This window comes from Adiantum capillus-veneris, chromosome 21 (assembly GCF_014529385.1).
Source record: "Adiantum capillus-veneris isolate H3 chromosome 21, ASM1452938v2, whole genome shotgun sequence".
Classification (NCBI taxonomy): Eukaryota; Viridiplantae; Streptophyta; class Polypodiopsida; order Polypodiales; family Pteridaceae; genus Adiantum; species Adiantum capillus-veneris.
Window position 1 is genome coordinate 96,664,472 of NC_140951.1, and position 13,471 is coordinate 96,677,942.

The 13,471-nt window shown below is 39.3% G+C and overlaps 1 protein-coding gene across 1 annotated transcript; it reads left to right on the forward strand.

The window, feature by feature from the left end:
* The first annotated feature begins 6,839 nt into the window (after positions 1–6,839).
* Positions 6,840–10,753, forward strand: LOC147431396 (cytochrome P450 85A1-like). The gene is made up of 9 exons (XM_086494574.1): positions 6,840–7,228; positions 7,376–7,700; positions 7,876–8,028; positions 8,294–8,545; positions 9,004–9,090; positions 9,180–9,258; positions 9,848–9,954; positions 10,164–10,288; positions 10,379–10,753. Exons 1-9 carry the CDS (start codon positions 6,954–6,956, stop codon positions 10,494–10,496), a joined length of 1,521 nt encoding a protein of 506 aa, XP_086350700.1. The 5' UTR covers positions 6,840–6,953; the 3' UTR covers positions 10,497–10,753.
* Positions 10,754–13,471: the final 2,718 nt, after the last annotated feature.

The window sequence follows — 13,471 nt, forward strand, 5'->3', positions numbered from 1 at the left end:
TAGCACCCGTTGACACCACTGGCTACTTTTGCTTTCTTAAGCCATTTGAAGGGTGGGTTTACTTTTCATTTTGAAGGCCATAAAGAAGTTCCTTCCATGTGTCATCTAAGGCTATGGTCATGCGAGCCTTAGTTGACCGTTACATCAGTCGAAATTTTTTGATAACGTGTAGCTTTTCACCGGCTTACGATGCTGAAAAGAGCATAATTTTGAAACTAAGCCGATTTTTTGCCACTCAGTCCTCTCTCTCTCTCTCTCTCTCTCTCTCTCTCTCGTTTACGTCTCACTCTCGCTCACTACTTGCTTCTCCTCACGATGTTTGAAACTGTCGTGCCTGCCTTAATTAAAACTGGCGAGGCTTATAGACAACTAAGCTTTGCATGACCATATCCTAATGAACCACCCTTTGTAGGATTGCACAGACCTTCCATGCCATAAATGATCTCTCTCCAGTCTTAATGCTCAAAGCTCAATAGATGCACACATGTATCCATGTTTTGGGAGAGAGAGAGAGAGTGTGTGTGTGTGTGTGTGTGTGTGTGAGAGAGAGAGAGAGACAGGGAGAGAGGGAGAGACCCGTTGCCTTTGTGTGTGTGTGTGTGTGTACGAGAGAAAGAGTTGACATGCCATTCGCTGAGGTCTTGGAGCATTGCAAGAAGGCCTTTCACATTTGCATTGCATTATTGAAGTGCAGTGAGCTTAACGATTCAACGATGGGAGTCCAATGATTTTTTATGGACGTTCTGCACGCATTGTGTGTGTGTGTGTGTGTGTGTATGAGAGAGACAGAGAGACGTTATTGATTGCGGGATTTTGTGTGCGCTAAGAAATAGAGAATGGCCCATGTGATTCATCGTCTGTGTGTGTGCATGTGCACGTGTGCGTGCGTGTGTGTGTGTGTGTGCGAGAGAGAGAGAGAGAGAGAGAGAGAGAGAGAGAGAGAGAGAGAGAGAGAGAGAGAGAGAGAGAGGGCTCTCACACCAACACGACAGAGAGAGGGGACAGGGAGACTAAGCATTGTTCTTACAAAGTGACGATCAATAGAATCCACAATCAAGAATCAGGAATCAACATCGACATCTACAAAATCAAGAATTGAAGTAGTTGAAAATTTTTGATCCGACGAATCCAAGGTAGAAGGCGTGCAAACCCAAGGCAAGAGCAGACCTCCACAGATAGCAAAGGTGGACGATGGGAGGCAACTCTGAAAAATCTTGGCTATTTTTTATGCTAGATTTCTTGCTCTTGCCTTGGGTTGACTCAAATTTAAAGGTGAATCTCAAAATTCATAGGTGAGATTGCACTAAGCCTAGGCTTTTTCAAGCGCTTAAAGGCAAATTAGAATTTTCAAAGCAAATCTCAAAAATTTGAAAGGGGGGTTGCACGGCACAATACTTTCTCCCAAAAACTCAAAAAACTTACATATAAAAAAGTTTAGGAGCAACTTTATTATATTTTAAGGCTATTACACTCAATTTCTCAACTTTGTAGGTTTTCTCACCTTCAAATCTAAAATCTAGAGATAAATCTCAAAATCTGAAGGTGGGATTATCTTAAAGCGAGGACTTTTCAATCATTCAACTATACTATGTTTTTTCCACAAAATTTAAAGGAAAATATTCTATATTTTAAGACTTTTGCACTAAACTTCTCTGTAGATTCTCTAAACTTTAATTTAGGTTACTTAAACTTTGGAGATATTCTCACCTTGAATTTAACATTTAATGTTGTGACGTTAAGTTGTTAGTCTTTTTGCATCCATGGCTTTTTTAGAGCATGGCGATGTTGTATTTTTTATGTTTCTAACTCATTACAACTCACTTTGACAAGTGATAAGTGAGTGTTAGTAAAAACAAAGTTTACAAAAAAATTAGAGATAAACCTTAAAATTTGTATGTGGGATTATACTAAACCTAGGTTTTTTCCTCCAATTGTTGTGGGTGTCCTAACCTTCAAATTTAATTTTACAAGTGTGTGACCCATCCTATGGATAATGGAGCTTAAAACTTTTGAGCAAGGAGAAGGTTTCCATGGGTCACACTCTATTGCATTTCAAAGGAAACCTTAAGAAATGCAAAAGTGAAAGAAAGAAAGTGAGAAAACTTTTAAGTCCTAGAAACGGAAAGTAGAAAACTTAGTACTTGCATTTCAAAGGAAACCTTAAGAAATGCGAAAGTGAAAGGCAAGAAAATGAGACTTCTGAGTCCTAAAAAGATAAAGTAGAAAATTTAGTACTTTGTCTATATTTATAATATTTTTGGCTTTTTAAAAGAAGCCTTAGTGTTAAGTTGGGTTAAGAAAATGAGACTTTTGAGTTCTAAAAAAGGTAAAGTAGAAAACTTAGTACTTTGTCTATATTTATAATATTTTTGGCTTTTTAAAAGAAGCCTTAGTGTTAAGTTGGGCTAGGCGTACTTTCAATGTTTTCAATGCCAAAATGGAGACTTATCTTAAATGTTATTTTAAGTGTGATGATAGAGACTTAGTTTAAATGTTTTCATTGTGATGATGGAGACTTATCTTCCATTCTATAATAATAAAGGGATCTTTTTATTTCACCTTCATTTCATATGTGACATGTCTTCACTTCTCTTATATTAACCTTGCATAATTTTAATAAATTTTATAGATACACACACATATATATATTTATTTATTTATGATTTTTTTATTTCACATTTCATTTCACAACCTCACATTCTTGATTTTTCTTGGTTTAAAATGTTTTTGATTCAACCCCTTTTGGCTTTCTTTCTCTTTATGAATTATGCTTGTTTATTGCTTGATTGTGTTTTTTAACAACCCAAAATACAAATACCAAATTATTCTTGTTTATTGCGTGATTGTGTTTTTTAACAACCCAAAATACAAATACTAATTTATGCTTGTGTTTTTTGAATTACGCTTGTTTATTGCTTGATTGTGTTTTTTAACAGCCCAAAATACAAATACTAATTTATATATTTTGTGTGTATTTCTCTCTTATCTTGATTTCCTTTTAAAAAGCCATCGTGAAATTTCACCTTGGTAGTTCTTGGGAAAGCCATAAGGATTCATTTCAGCCACTCACTACTTTTGCTTTCTAAAGTCATTTGAAGGGTGGGTTGCCTTTGCATTATGAAGGCCATAAAGAACTTCCCTCCATGTGTCATCTAAGGCTATGAAGTCATGCGAGGCTTAGTTGACCGTTACATCAACCGGAAATTTTTGATAGCATATAGCTTTTCACCGGCTTACTATGCCGAAAAGAGCATAATTTTCAAACTACGCCGGTTTTTTGCCACTCACTCCTCTCCCTCCCTCCCTCTCTCTCTCTCTCTCTCTCTCTCCTCTCACAATGTTTTGAATTGTCGTGCCTGCCTTAGTTAAAATTGGCAAGGCTTATAAACAACTAAGCTTTGTATGACCATGCCCAAATGAACCACCCTTTGTAGAACTGCACAGACCTTCCATGGCGTAAATGATCTCTCTCCAACCTTAGTGCTCAAAGCTCAATAGCTGCACACATGTATCAGTGTTTTGGGAGTGTGTGTGTGTGAGTGTGAGAGAGAGAGAGAGAGAGAGAGAGAAAGAGGGAGAGTTAACATGAGATTTACTCAGGTGTTGGAGCACTGCAAGAAGGCCTTCCATATTTGCATTGCATTATTGAAGTGCAGTGAGCTTAACGATTCAACGATGGGAGTCCAATGATTTTGTGTGGCCGTTCTGCACGCATTGTGTGTGTGTGTGTGTGTATGAGAGAGAGAGAGAGACATTATTGATTGCAGGTTTTGTGTGTGCTGAGAAATAGAGAATGGTTCATGTGATTCATCATCTGTGTGCGTGTGTGTATGACGACTAATATTTGAAAATCTAAACCTAGTTAGTAAAGAGAGAGAAAAATTACGGTGCACATTTATACCAATAACTTTGTGGCACCTATATTAAGGTTATTAATGTGTGGTGTTTAAAATTACTTATCGTAGGGCTATAATATCTACTACAGTATTGTTACTAACATGTGAGCAAACTGTCCAACTTGTCAAAGCTCAAAGCTTAAGGGGCCTATAGATTTCAACGTGCTATATCACAATTAATATTGGCATGTGAATATATATAAAAATTGATCACATTGCTAGGCTGTGTTGATTATGATGATAGATAAACATAGGTGAGTACAATTTATTATATGAAGTAACCTATGAGAAAAGCTAGCCTTCATAGAACGACGTAGAACACATATTATAGTATAGCTTGGTGCTTTGCATGGCCTCTACTGCTACAGTCGGGAGCATAGAGGGCTTGCAAGATACACGAGTAGCACACATAATGATAGTCTGGGAATGGTCTCTCTCCATTTTCAAGAAATACGATTTTGGAGGAACTTGGTAAGGGTTGCTCTCATTTATTTATGAGCTGAGAGATAGGAGTACTAGTATCGAATTGCATGTGTAGCTTAGTTAGCTTTGAGCTTCTCATGAAAAAAGCCCAAGCCTAGAATGAAGTCACTGATCATCGGCATTATGAGGAGGTTGATTGTCTGTGCCAATGGCTGCGGCACGTGACTTCTAAGGAGAACTAGTTGTAGAAGACTCTCCTTTGTGCCGCTCAGGCAAGCTATGGCGAAAGTGGTGTCTGAAGCCACGAGAGTGGGAACAAACCCTACCATCAAGAACAATAAATCCTCCCATCATCTTGCCTCCCCTTATTAGTTGTCACACCATCACAATGAGTAGTGCCACCACAAGCCTTCAAGGCACAAGCACTAATTGCATGTGGAGTTGTGTCTTCACTTTGCACCAGCTAAAAGTATACACGACAACCCTGGCTGCAAGATTCATTGAGAAGCAGCACGCTACACAAAGGTGGGTGCTCTCTTACTTTATGCAGTCTATGGATCCATAAAGTATCCGAAAGATCGATTGCATGCAAGGTCGGGGTTAGAGAGAGAGAGACAATTGGACACTCAAGCGGTGGATAATAGCTGGCTGCAAAAAGGGGTGGTTATTGAGGATTAGCAGCCAAGGTCTACTCAATGTGTGTGTATGTGGCATCAATATTCATTAGACAAAGGAGAGAAGAAAGAGAGAGAGTGAGAAAGAGATACTACTGCTGCAATTGTTTTTTGGAATGAAAGCAAGAGAGCAACTTTTCATACAGCTATGCTTGTAATTATCAAGGTTGGCAATGCCCACACAAACTTTGTGTTGCGTTGTAGTATCTCACACAGTTATCGACACGGCGGATGTCACTCTAAGGGGGAGACTGTGAAAAATGGGTACGCCTGATCATGCATACACCCTATTTCCATTCTGAGAGTTCACTTGACAAGAACTCTTGCTATTTTGAACTATCATTTCTCACTAGTCGGTAAAGTTGGACCATTTTGAGTGCTCACTTGGTAAGATAACTTGCCATTTTAAGATTCCATTTCTTACTTGCCTAGCTAATCCAAAGTAGCCTCTTGTCAATTAACTGGTTAGCCAATATTTCATGAGTAAAGGATCTTATAAAAAACCTTCCCAAAAGGTTTGGTAGACATTCGTTCCTAAGCAATCAGTCTGTCCAAAAATAAATTTCCCCCTATTTGTCAATAGGCCATGTTCCTTAAGGATAAGCCTTCTTGTTGGTGATTTCCATCTAAAGAGGTGTTGACGGTTGATCTCGTATGTGAAAGGAATGTGTAACTCAAATTTCATAGGTGACTTGTGTTTTTCGAGTAAGAACTGCTTGCTTTTCTTGGTTTCCTTGATTATTGGTTCTTGCTTTGTTGTTGCCTATATCTTTGGAGAGGGTGTTTGAGACTCATTTTCTAGAGGGCCCTCTCAAAACATCCTTTAGATGGTCTATGGGGGAGTCCCTCTTATGTAAAGGCCCATAGGGGGTTGTTTTGTCAAAAATCAAGGCTAACAAAATGGTCCTGCCTCGGGACTAAGTGACACCCATATTAAATGAGGGGTGGAGTAATGTGATCGATGGTCGGGGCTGCGGAGTGAAATCTCGAGGCACACTAAACCTAGCCAACAGAAAAACGAGGCGCGCCGTCAAAAAGGCGAGGGGCATTAAACATGGCCAGCGGGAAAAACGAGGCACAATGGGGCGATTTGAACCCAAGACCCAGCCATCCGAGTTTAGGGTCATATAGGCTAACCACCTCACTTGCACACGGATTGTGTACTCACAATCCTTTTTACAATACTATACTATAAAATAAAATGCATTTTCCAAGCTATTCAGGTTTAGTTTTTGATTTGATTTTTTGGGCTGCGATCTTCTTGGCTTTCGCACGTGAGCTTCTTCGCCTTTGAAGTTTGATCCCATTGCCTCCCCCTCTTAAACATAAGTAACACTCCCCCTCTTAAATATAGGTGTTACTTAGTCGTGAGGATGGTCTTGCCTCAGCTATATTTAACACGGGCATGGGAGATGGGATCAAAGGCACCCATCACTTTTGGGCTCGACATTAAGCGCGTGTCGTATATTGTCGCAAAAGTAAACTCGGGTACCTGAGTGTAACCCGAGTTTACTTTTGCTCGCTCTGATACTTTTGCATGTCGAAACTTCATGGAAACGTGTACATTCCACAATGACGTGCGCGGACGTGGTAGATAGGCCACATGACCCTCAAACCCTAGGTTGTGGGTTCAATCTCGGGGGCCGGAGGAGGGAGAGGCGAAGTAAACTCGGATATCCGAGTTTAAATTTTTTCGAGTTTATATTGTCCACGAAAGCCCGAGATCTACGATCCTCAAGCATCCCACCGTAGATCCCATCTCCTCCCATGCCGGTGTGAGATATAGGCAAGGATGGTCTTGGGACTCACTCTCGGCTAGGAATGTGAAGCGTTCCAGTGACTTCCGTGCCATCCAGAGGTCATTAATGGCGACTGCGCCCCGTATTGTTGACGGGAGTCTAAATGGCCTCACTACTAAAGACAGGCGTATACGTACACGCTTCACAGATTGTTGTTAGTAATGGAGTCAGTTCTTCTTCATCTGTGGTGGCTTCGTCCTCCCTTCTCTTCTTCTTCTTCTTCTGCATTACAATCATGGCTTGGTGTCTGCGTGTGCTTCGCGGCAGCTCTACTCTGCTTGCTCTACGCTTGGCACTGGAGCGCTTACATGAACAAGCCCGGCAAGCTCCCCCCCGGAAGCCTGGGGTTGCCCCTGCTGGGCGAGACGCTGCACTTCCTCTTCAGCAAAGGCCCCATCGGCACCCCACAGCCTTTCTTTGCTGCCCGTCTGCGCAGGTACTCTCTTTCTCTCAACCTATACACATACTCGCATGCATGCTGCCCGTCTGCGCAGGTACTCTCTCTCTCTCTCTCTCTCTCTCTCTCTCAACCTACACACACACACACACACTCACTCACATGCATGCTACTCTCTTGTATCAGATATGGTCCCATTTCCTTGACACACATGATGGGCCGGCCAACAGTGCTTAGCATGGATCCTGAGCTCAACAAGCTTCTCCTAGCTAATGAGGAGAAGCTAGTGCATGTCTACCTTCCAAAGTACCTCCAAAAGGTGCTGGGCCCCTTAGTCTGCCTGCAAGGCCCCAGGCACCGAGCGTTTCGAGAGCTTGCGATTTTGGGCGTGAACGCGAATGCCATCCAAAAGCTGCATTTGGAGCCAGTTCAAGATTTTTTCTGGGAGTGTCTCAAATCTTGGCAACAGACACCCTCAGTTGTGGTAGAGGCCATGGAGCCATGCAGGGAGGTAATTACTGCCAGTTTTACATATCGAGTTACGGTCTGATCTGATTTTACTGTTGTCTTTATGTGTAGAAAAAAAAAGGGCATTTCTGTTCTGGCAAAATAGGTTAATTTTGCTGTAACCACATCTTTGACAGTACAAAACATATTTTTTTTTTCACAATATGTCTCCTTTGCAGTGGGCCTTTATTTACTCTGTGAAATATTACCTTGGTTTGGAGGCTGACGATCCCGTCACAACAGCGCTAATGCGCGATTTTTTCCACCTCTTTCATGGTGTAGCTTCAATCCCCATTAACTTGCCAGGAACCACATTCAACAAGGCCTTCAAGGTGAATCACTACCTTTTGCCTCATTTTTTGCACAAAATTCAAATGTTTGCCGCGGCAATCCCTTGCTCTTACTTTTGGATACTTGCCAAGAGCAAGGGATCAGAACAAATGCTTTTAAATGCCCTTTGATACATGCTTTTTTTATCTCAAAGAGGCTGAGAGTAGATAGAATCCTCATACACATCCTTAACAATACTATTTTTTAATTTTCAGCAGGCCATCTTAAATTCTTCAACATTTCTTATGCTTGTCTTTTTCTGGTTAGGCTGTTAATAGAATCGACTCTACATTACGAAGGCTAATAAGGGAAAGGAAATTTGAAGGTCGAAAAGACGAAAAGGATTTCCTTGATTATCTTTTGAAGCGAGCTGATGGAAGTGGGGATCATTGTAATGGGTTGCATATTGCGGATTTGATCTTTTCGTTTGTGTTGGGAGCATTTGAGAACACTGCTGTGCTTTTTGGTAATGTAATCAAGTACCTTTCCGAGAATGAACATGTGATTGACGAGCTTCGGGTTAGTGTCTCTCTCTCTCTCTCTCTCTCTCTCTCTCTCTCTCTCCCTCTCCATATATGCATACAACTAAATACTACACACATACATTGACATGCACACACACACACACACACACATACACACAAAGTTCATACACTTGCAAGTAAACGTATGATACACATGTACATATACACATACATAGTTAAACCCATACTTACATAAGGTGCACACACGTAGACTCACGTATGCACACAGACACATACCGTTGTGCATATATAAACACGTACTTACATAAGGTGCACACACAGATTTACACGGACACATGTGCACACCTCGTATATATTTACGCTCTACATGCTATATGTTTGAATGTGTGTTTGTGTGTGTGTGTAATTGTGCATGTGCATGTATACGTCTATTTATGGTCTATTTATGTACGTAAATATAACACATGGCTATTGTCTACTTTTGTGTTATAGAGGGAGAATTTAGCCATTCAAAAAACCAAAACCAACAAGGAGAAGCTGACGTGGGAAGACTACCAAAATATGCACTTTACGAGAAATGTAAGAAAGTTTCTTCTTTTGTTGCTATATTTTCTTCTCTTATTTTGACAAGAAAGATTTACTTAAGGGAGCATCATTTTTTATTTAAGGTGGTGAAAGAGACATTGAGACTTACCAGCATTGCAGCATTTCTTTTTAGACTCACACGTGAAGACGTTCACTTCAAAGGTGAGTTTTAATCTTCTCATTTGCATTTCATATTTCCTTGTGGGCAGAAAATAAAAGCTCTAAAATCATTATTTTTCTTGCTAGAGTTGACATTAGTCCTGAAAATATCATTTATGTGGTTGAACGTGTAATATGTAGCCTAATTTGAAGCTTCAATATGTAATTCAGATAGCATGGGACTTTAGTGGCCATATAAGCATTAATTGTTGTGTATGTTGAGGCACATATCGATTGCCATTGACCAAGGTTGTAGATACAATGGGTGGGAGTTAATCCAATTTCACTATAGTAGACTCCATGAGAGATGAACTCAAGAGTTAACGATACACTCACCTATGTATGCAAGAGTTCTTGACAAGTAACATTAAGTTTCTTGCTTTTAGTAGGTAAATAGTATGACCAATTTTAGCAGCTATAGAATTGGAAGTAGCCCCCTTTTTTTACATTTCACATGGTCTAATCATCTGAAATTTGCTTCCTTCTCAAAGAATCTAGTTACTCCTTCCTCCTTACATGGTTTACATCTCTCCAAAATATGCAATGGCTAAAGCTATTATATGCCACTAAGTTTCCACCTTTAATTTTGCAGGCATAGTAATTCCCAAAGGTTGGATGGTGCTTATGGATTTCTCTACGGCACATCTTAACTCCGAGTACTACCCCAACCCTCTTCGATTTGATCCTTGGCGATGGACGGTATTTATTTCAAGATTTACTTTTGCAAAGTAGTATTATGGTTATCTTAGTTTTATCTACAATAGAAAATGTATATTCATGCTTAAGCCTAATAGCTAATGCAATTTTTGGTTCAAAGTTGGGATGAGTGAAATGTTGTGACTCCATATGCAACAATCTTCTTTTTTTATTCAAAAAAGCTCTATACATGATGAACTTGATTGAATTAGGAGCCAACAAAAAACTGTCTTGAGGTATTGACTCCATTCGGTGGGGGTCCACGACGGTGCCCAGGTGGATTGATAGCCCAATTTGAAGCAACGATTCTCGTTCATTATTTTGTCACGCTTTTCAAGTAAGTAGAAATTTGTTCTTCTAACTGTAGAAAAGTTTTTCAAGGCTCCTTGAATATTTTTTTCAATTAATCATAGCTTTGGTGTTCTAGGTGGAAACGAGTCTATAAAGGGGAGAAACAATGTGATGAGAGGGATTGCTTGAGCATTCCCAATATTAAAGGCGGCCTGTTCCTGAAAATCGAACCTTTGCAATCTGAAATGTCTTAGATGATCCTAGTAACTCGTTGTATGGTTCTTCCAAGGAGCATTGCCAAAGTGGATTCTTCTATTGCATTTATTTTTTGCTTCACTTCAATGAACTACTGAGAGGAGGCTTCTATGAGACCCCCCCCCCCTCCCACCCCAAAAAACAAAGAAAAAGAGAAAACCCAACCCCAAAATGAAGGCCTCCTATGAAGTTACATGTATGGATAGTTAAAGCATATTCATTAGAAAATAATGAATAATTGGTGCTTAAACCATAATGAATTCGCTTTCTATAATATTCCTTAGTGGAAGGTATCGAAAATAATTTGATTGGAATAATTTGATACATAAAAGAGATGTATCAAAGGCACTTGTACAAAGCACTATAGCAAGAGATCAAAAAACAGAAGAGCATTCTAGACTAGGCTTTACATTTGACTATTTATCTTGATAGTTATAATATGCAAGACATTAAACCTAAATGAGGGGAATTTATGTGTTATCAGAACTTAATATAGAATGCCTAAGGCTAGATTTTACGTATTGTTGGGTTTTTGATGTTTTATCAAGTTTCAAATGTGAGCTTCCAAATAGTGGCTTTCAAATGTGAGCTTCCCCCACTTTGTTTTTATCTTTATTGAGCCCATAAAGCAAGTAACTTCCATTGACTATTTGAGCATCCCTTGCTATTATAGTTAACTTACCTTTTTCATAGGATAATTTTGGAAGGAGTGTTGAGGGTGTGGAGTTGATCTCCTTTAGTCATACAAAAGCTACAAATTTGTGTCTTCTCCTTTGGTCATATAAAAGCTACAATGCTTTTAACACAATTGTTCACATGTGGTCGGAAGTTCTTCTCATGAGGGGATAGTTTAAAGTTATTCTCACCAGGGGATAGTTTAATTTCGATAATCTTTATTCTTTGAAAAAGGGGGAGATAAGGTTTGAACCCCCACCCGCCCCCATTCTCTTCCCTTGTGAGACTCATAATGCTACCCATCTCTTTCACAGTTATACATGATCATACACTCGAAGAAATTATGGTCTTAGTACAAATGAGACAACAAATGCAAACCTAAACAAAGAAGCTCAATTGACACTCCTCGCAAGGACATATCGTCCTAAAGTTCATGCAAGGACAACATGATCAAATAGGGGGAATGTTGGCATATGTCAACTAAAGACATTTGGCAATGGTCTCACCATTTTTTGTAATACTTATTTTCTTTTAACGAGATCTTATTTTTGCAATATTTTGACATTGCCATCATGTAAGCTCATATTGCATCATCGAAGTTGTAGGTATAAATTTGAGACTAGCCAAAGAAGACTCTGTTATATGAAATGTGTCCCCAATCCCCATAAAGTGAAATTAGCATTAGGTATAAATACTAGTTTTTAGAACTAGATAAGTATTGTCTTAGTTTTTTGTACTTTTGAGCTTTTATAAAACTTAATACTAATTTGTTGTAGCGTTGAGAGTGTAGCAATTTGAGCTTTTTCATTCACCTCTAATCTTCTCATTGGTAATACAACGCTTTGTCTATCCATTGCTACCATCTAACTCTCTTTTCCTCCACCTTTTCGAGACTGTGTAGTTTTATATGTACCATTTCATATATGGAGTTGTGGGTTGGGTCTAATCTAATGCATGTGTTGAAATTCAAAATTCAACTCTTGCATTTTGGGTTTCTTGTTTTGACTCATGATTTGTACCGATCTAGATTTAAGAGGAAGTTTTCTCCTTAAATAGCTTACGATATGTTCTTACTAAATCTTGAATTTGATGTAATCGGGTCATAGATTTGAAGCACTAGTTGGATCACTACTCTCTTTGGATTAACATGTTTGTGTTTAGCTTGAGAGCAGCTACCTCACATTGCCCATCATAGTGCATTTTCTGACACTTCCCATCATCCTTGAGATTGTATGCACAAACCATATCCTTTTGCCATTGCTTGTTGCACATGTGAGGAGGTTATGTAGAGGAATGGATGCAAGTGTACGACAGTGAAGCTTAGAATGAGTGTAAAATGGATGATAAATATAGAACACTAACTTGGAATATTAGGAAAAAAGATGATTGTGTAATCTTGGAGTTAAGCTATGAGAGAGAGAGAGAGAGAGAGAGAGAGAGAGAGAGAGAGGCACAGTTCTTACTTGGAGAGAGAGACGGGAGAAATTAATGGAAAACTTGGGAAAGCTTGAGAGTTATATTTTAGCTGCATTTAGTTAATGCATGAGGTTTGTACATTGAATCCATGATTTGCATTGCATTCGAATTTAGAATCTCTTACATCTCTTCCTTATAGTTGTATATGACTATCACAGCCTTGAAGCACACTTGCGATGCTACCCTCTTTGAATCGACAAGTTGTTTTTAGCTTGAATCAAGCCACCTCACATCGACCATTGTAGTGTATTTGCTAACACTAGCTATCATCCTTGAAATTGTTTGTTTAACCACGTTCTTTTGCCATTGCTTGTTGCATGCGTAGGAGGAGTGTGTAGAGGAATGCAGTATTTATGTGCAATGGGTGCAAATATACAATTTTCGTAGCTTAGAATGAGTGGAAAATGGATGCCAAATATAAAGCAGTAGCTTAGAAAATCATAGGGAAAGATGGATGTGTAACCTTGGAGTTAAGCTATTATGAGAGAGAGAGAGAGAGAGAGAGAGAGAGAGAGAGAGATGGTGGGAGGGAGTGGCATGGTTCTTATTTATGGAAAGAACAATGGGAGGGAGAGATGAAGAATCTAAGAAAGCTTGTATATTCAATCCATGATGTGCAATGCATTTGAGTTTAGGATCTCTTACATCTCTTCCTTGTAGTTGTATATGACTTATCATATCTTGAAGCACTACTCAAGCCGCTACCCTCTTTGGATTAATGTGGTTGTGTTAGCTTGAAAGCAAGCTGCCTCAAATTGACCAACACACTATATTTGCTAATACTTCCTATCATTCTTGCGATTGTTCATATAGCCACAACCTT

What these genes read in the sequence shown, in the direction of transcription:
- LOC147431396 (XM_086494574.1), top strand. Translation starts at nt 6,954, where the DNA reads ATGGAGTCAGTTCTTCTTCATCTGTGGTGGCTTCGTCCTCCCTTCTCT. An exon ending in CATTCAACAAGGCCTTCAAG is followed by an intron (nt 8,029 to 8,293) that starts GTGAATCACTAC and finishes TTTTCTGGTTAG; the next exon opens with GCTGTTAATAGAATCGACTC. An exon ending in TGAAGACGTTCACTTCAAAG is followed by an intron (nt 9,259 to 9,847) that starts GTGAGTTTTAAT and finishes TTAATTTTGCAG; the next exon opens with GCATAGTAATTCCCAAAGGT.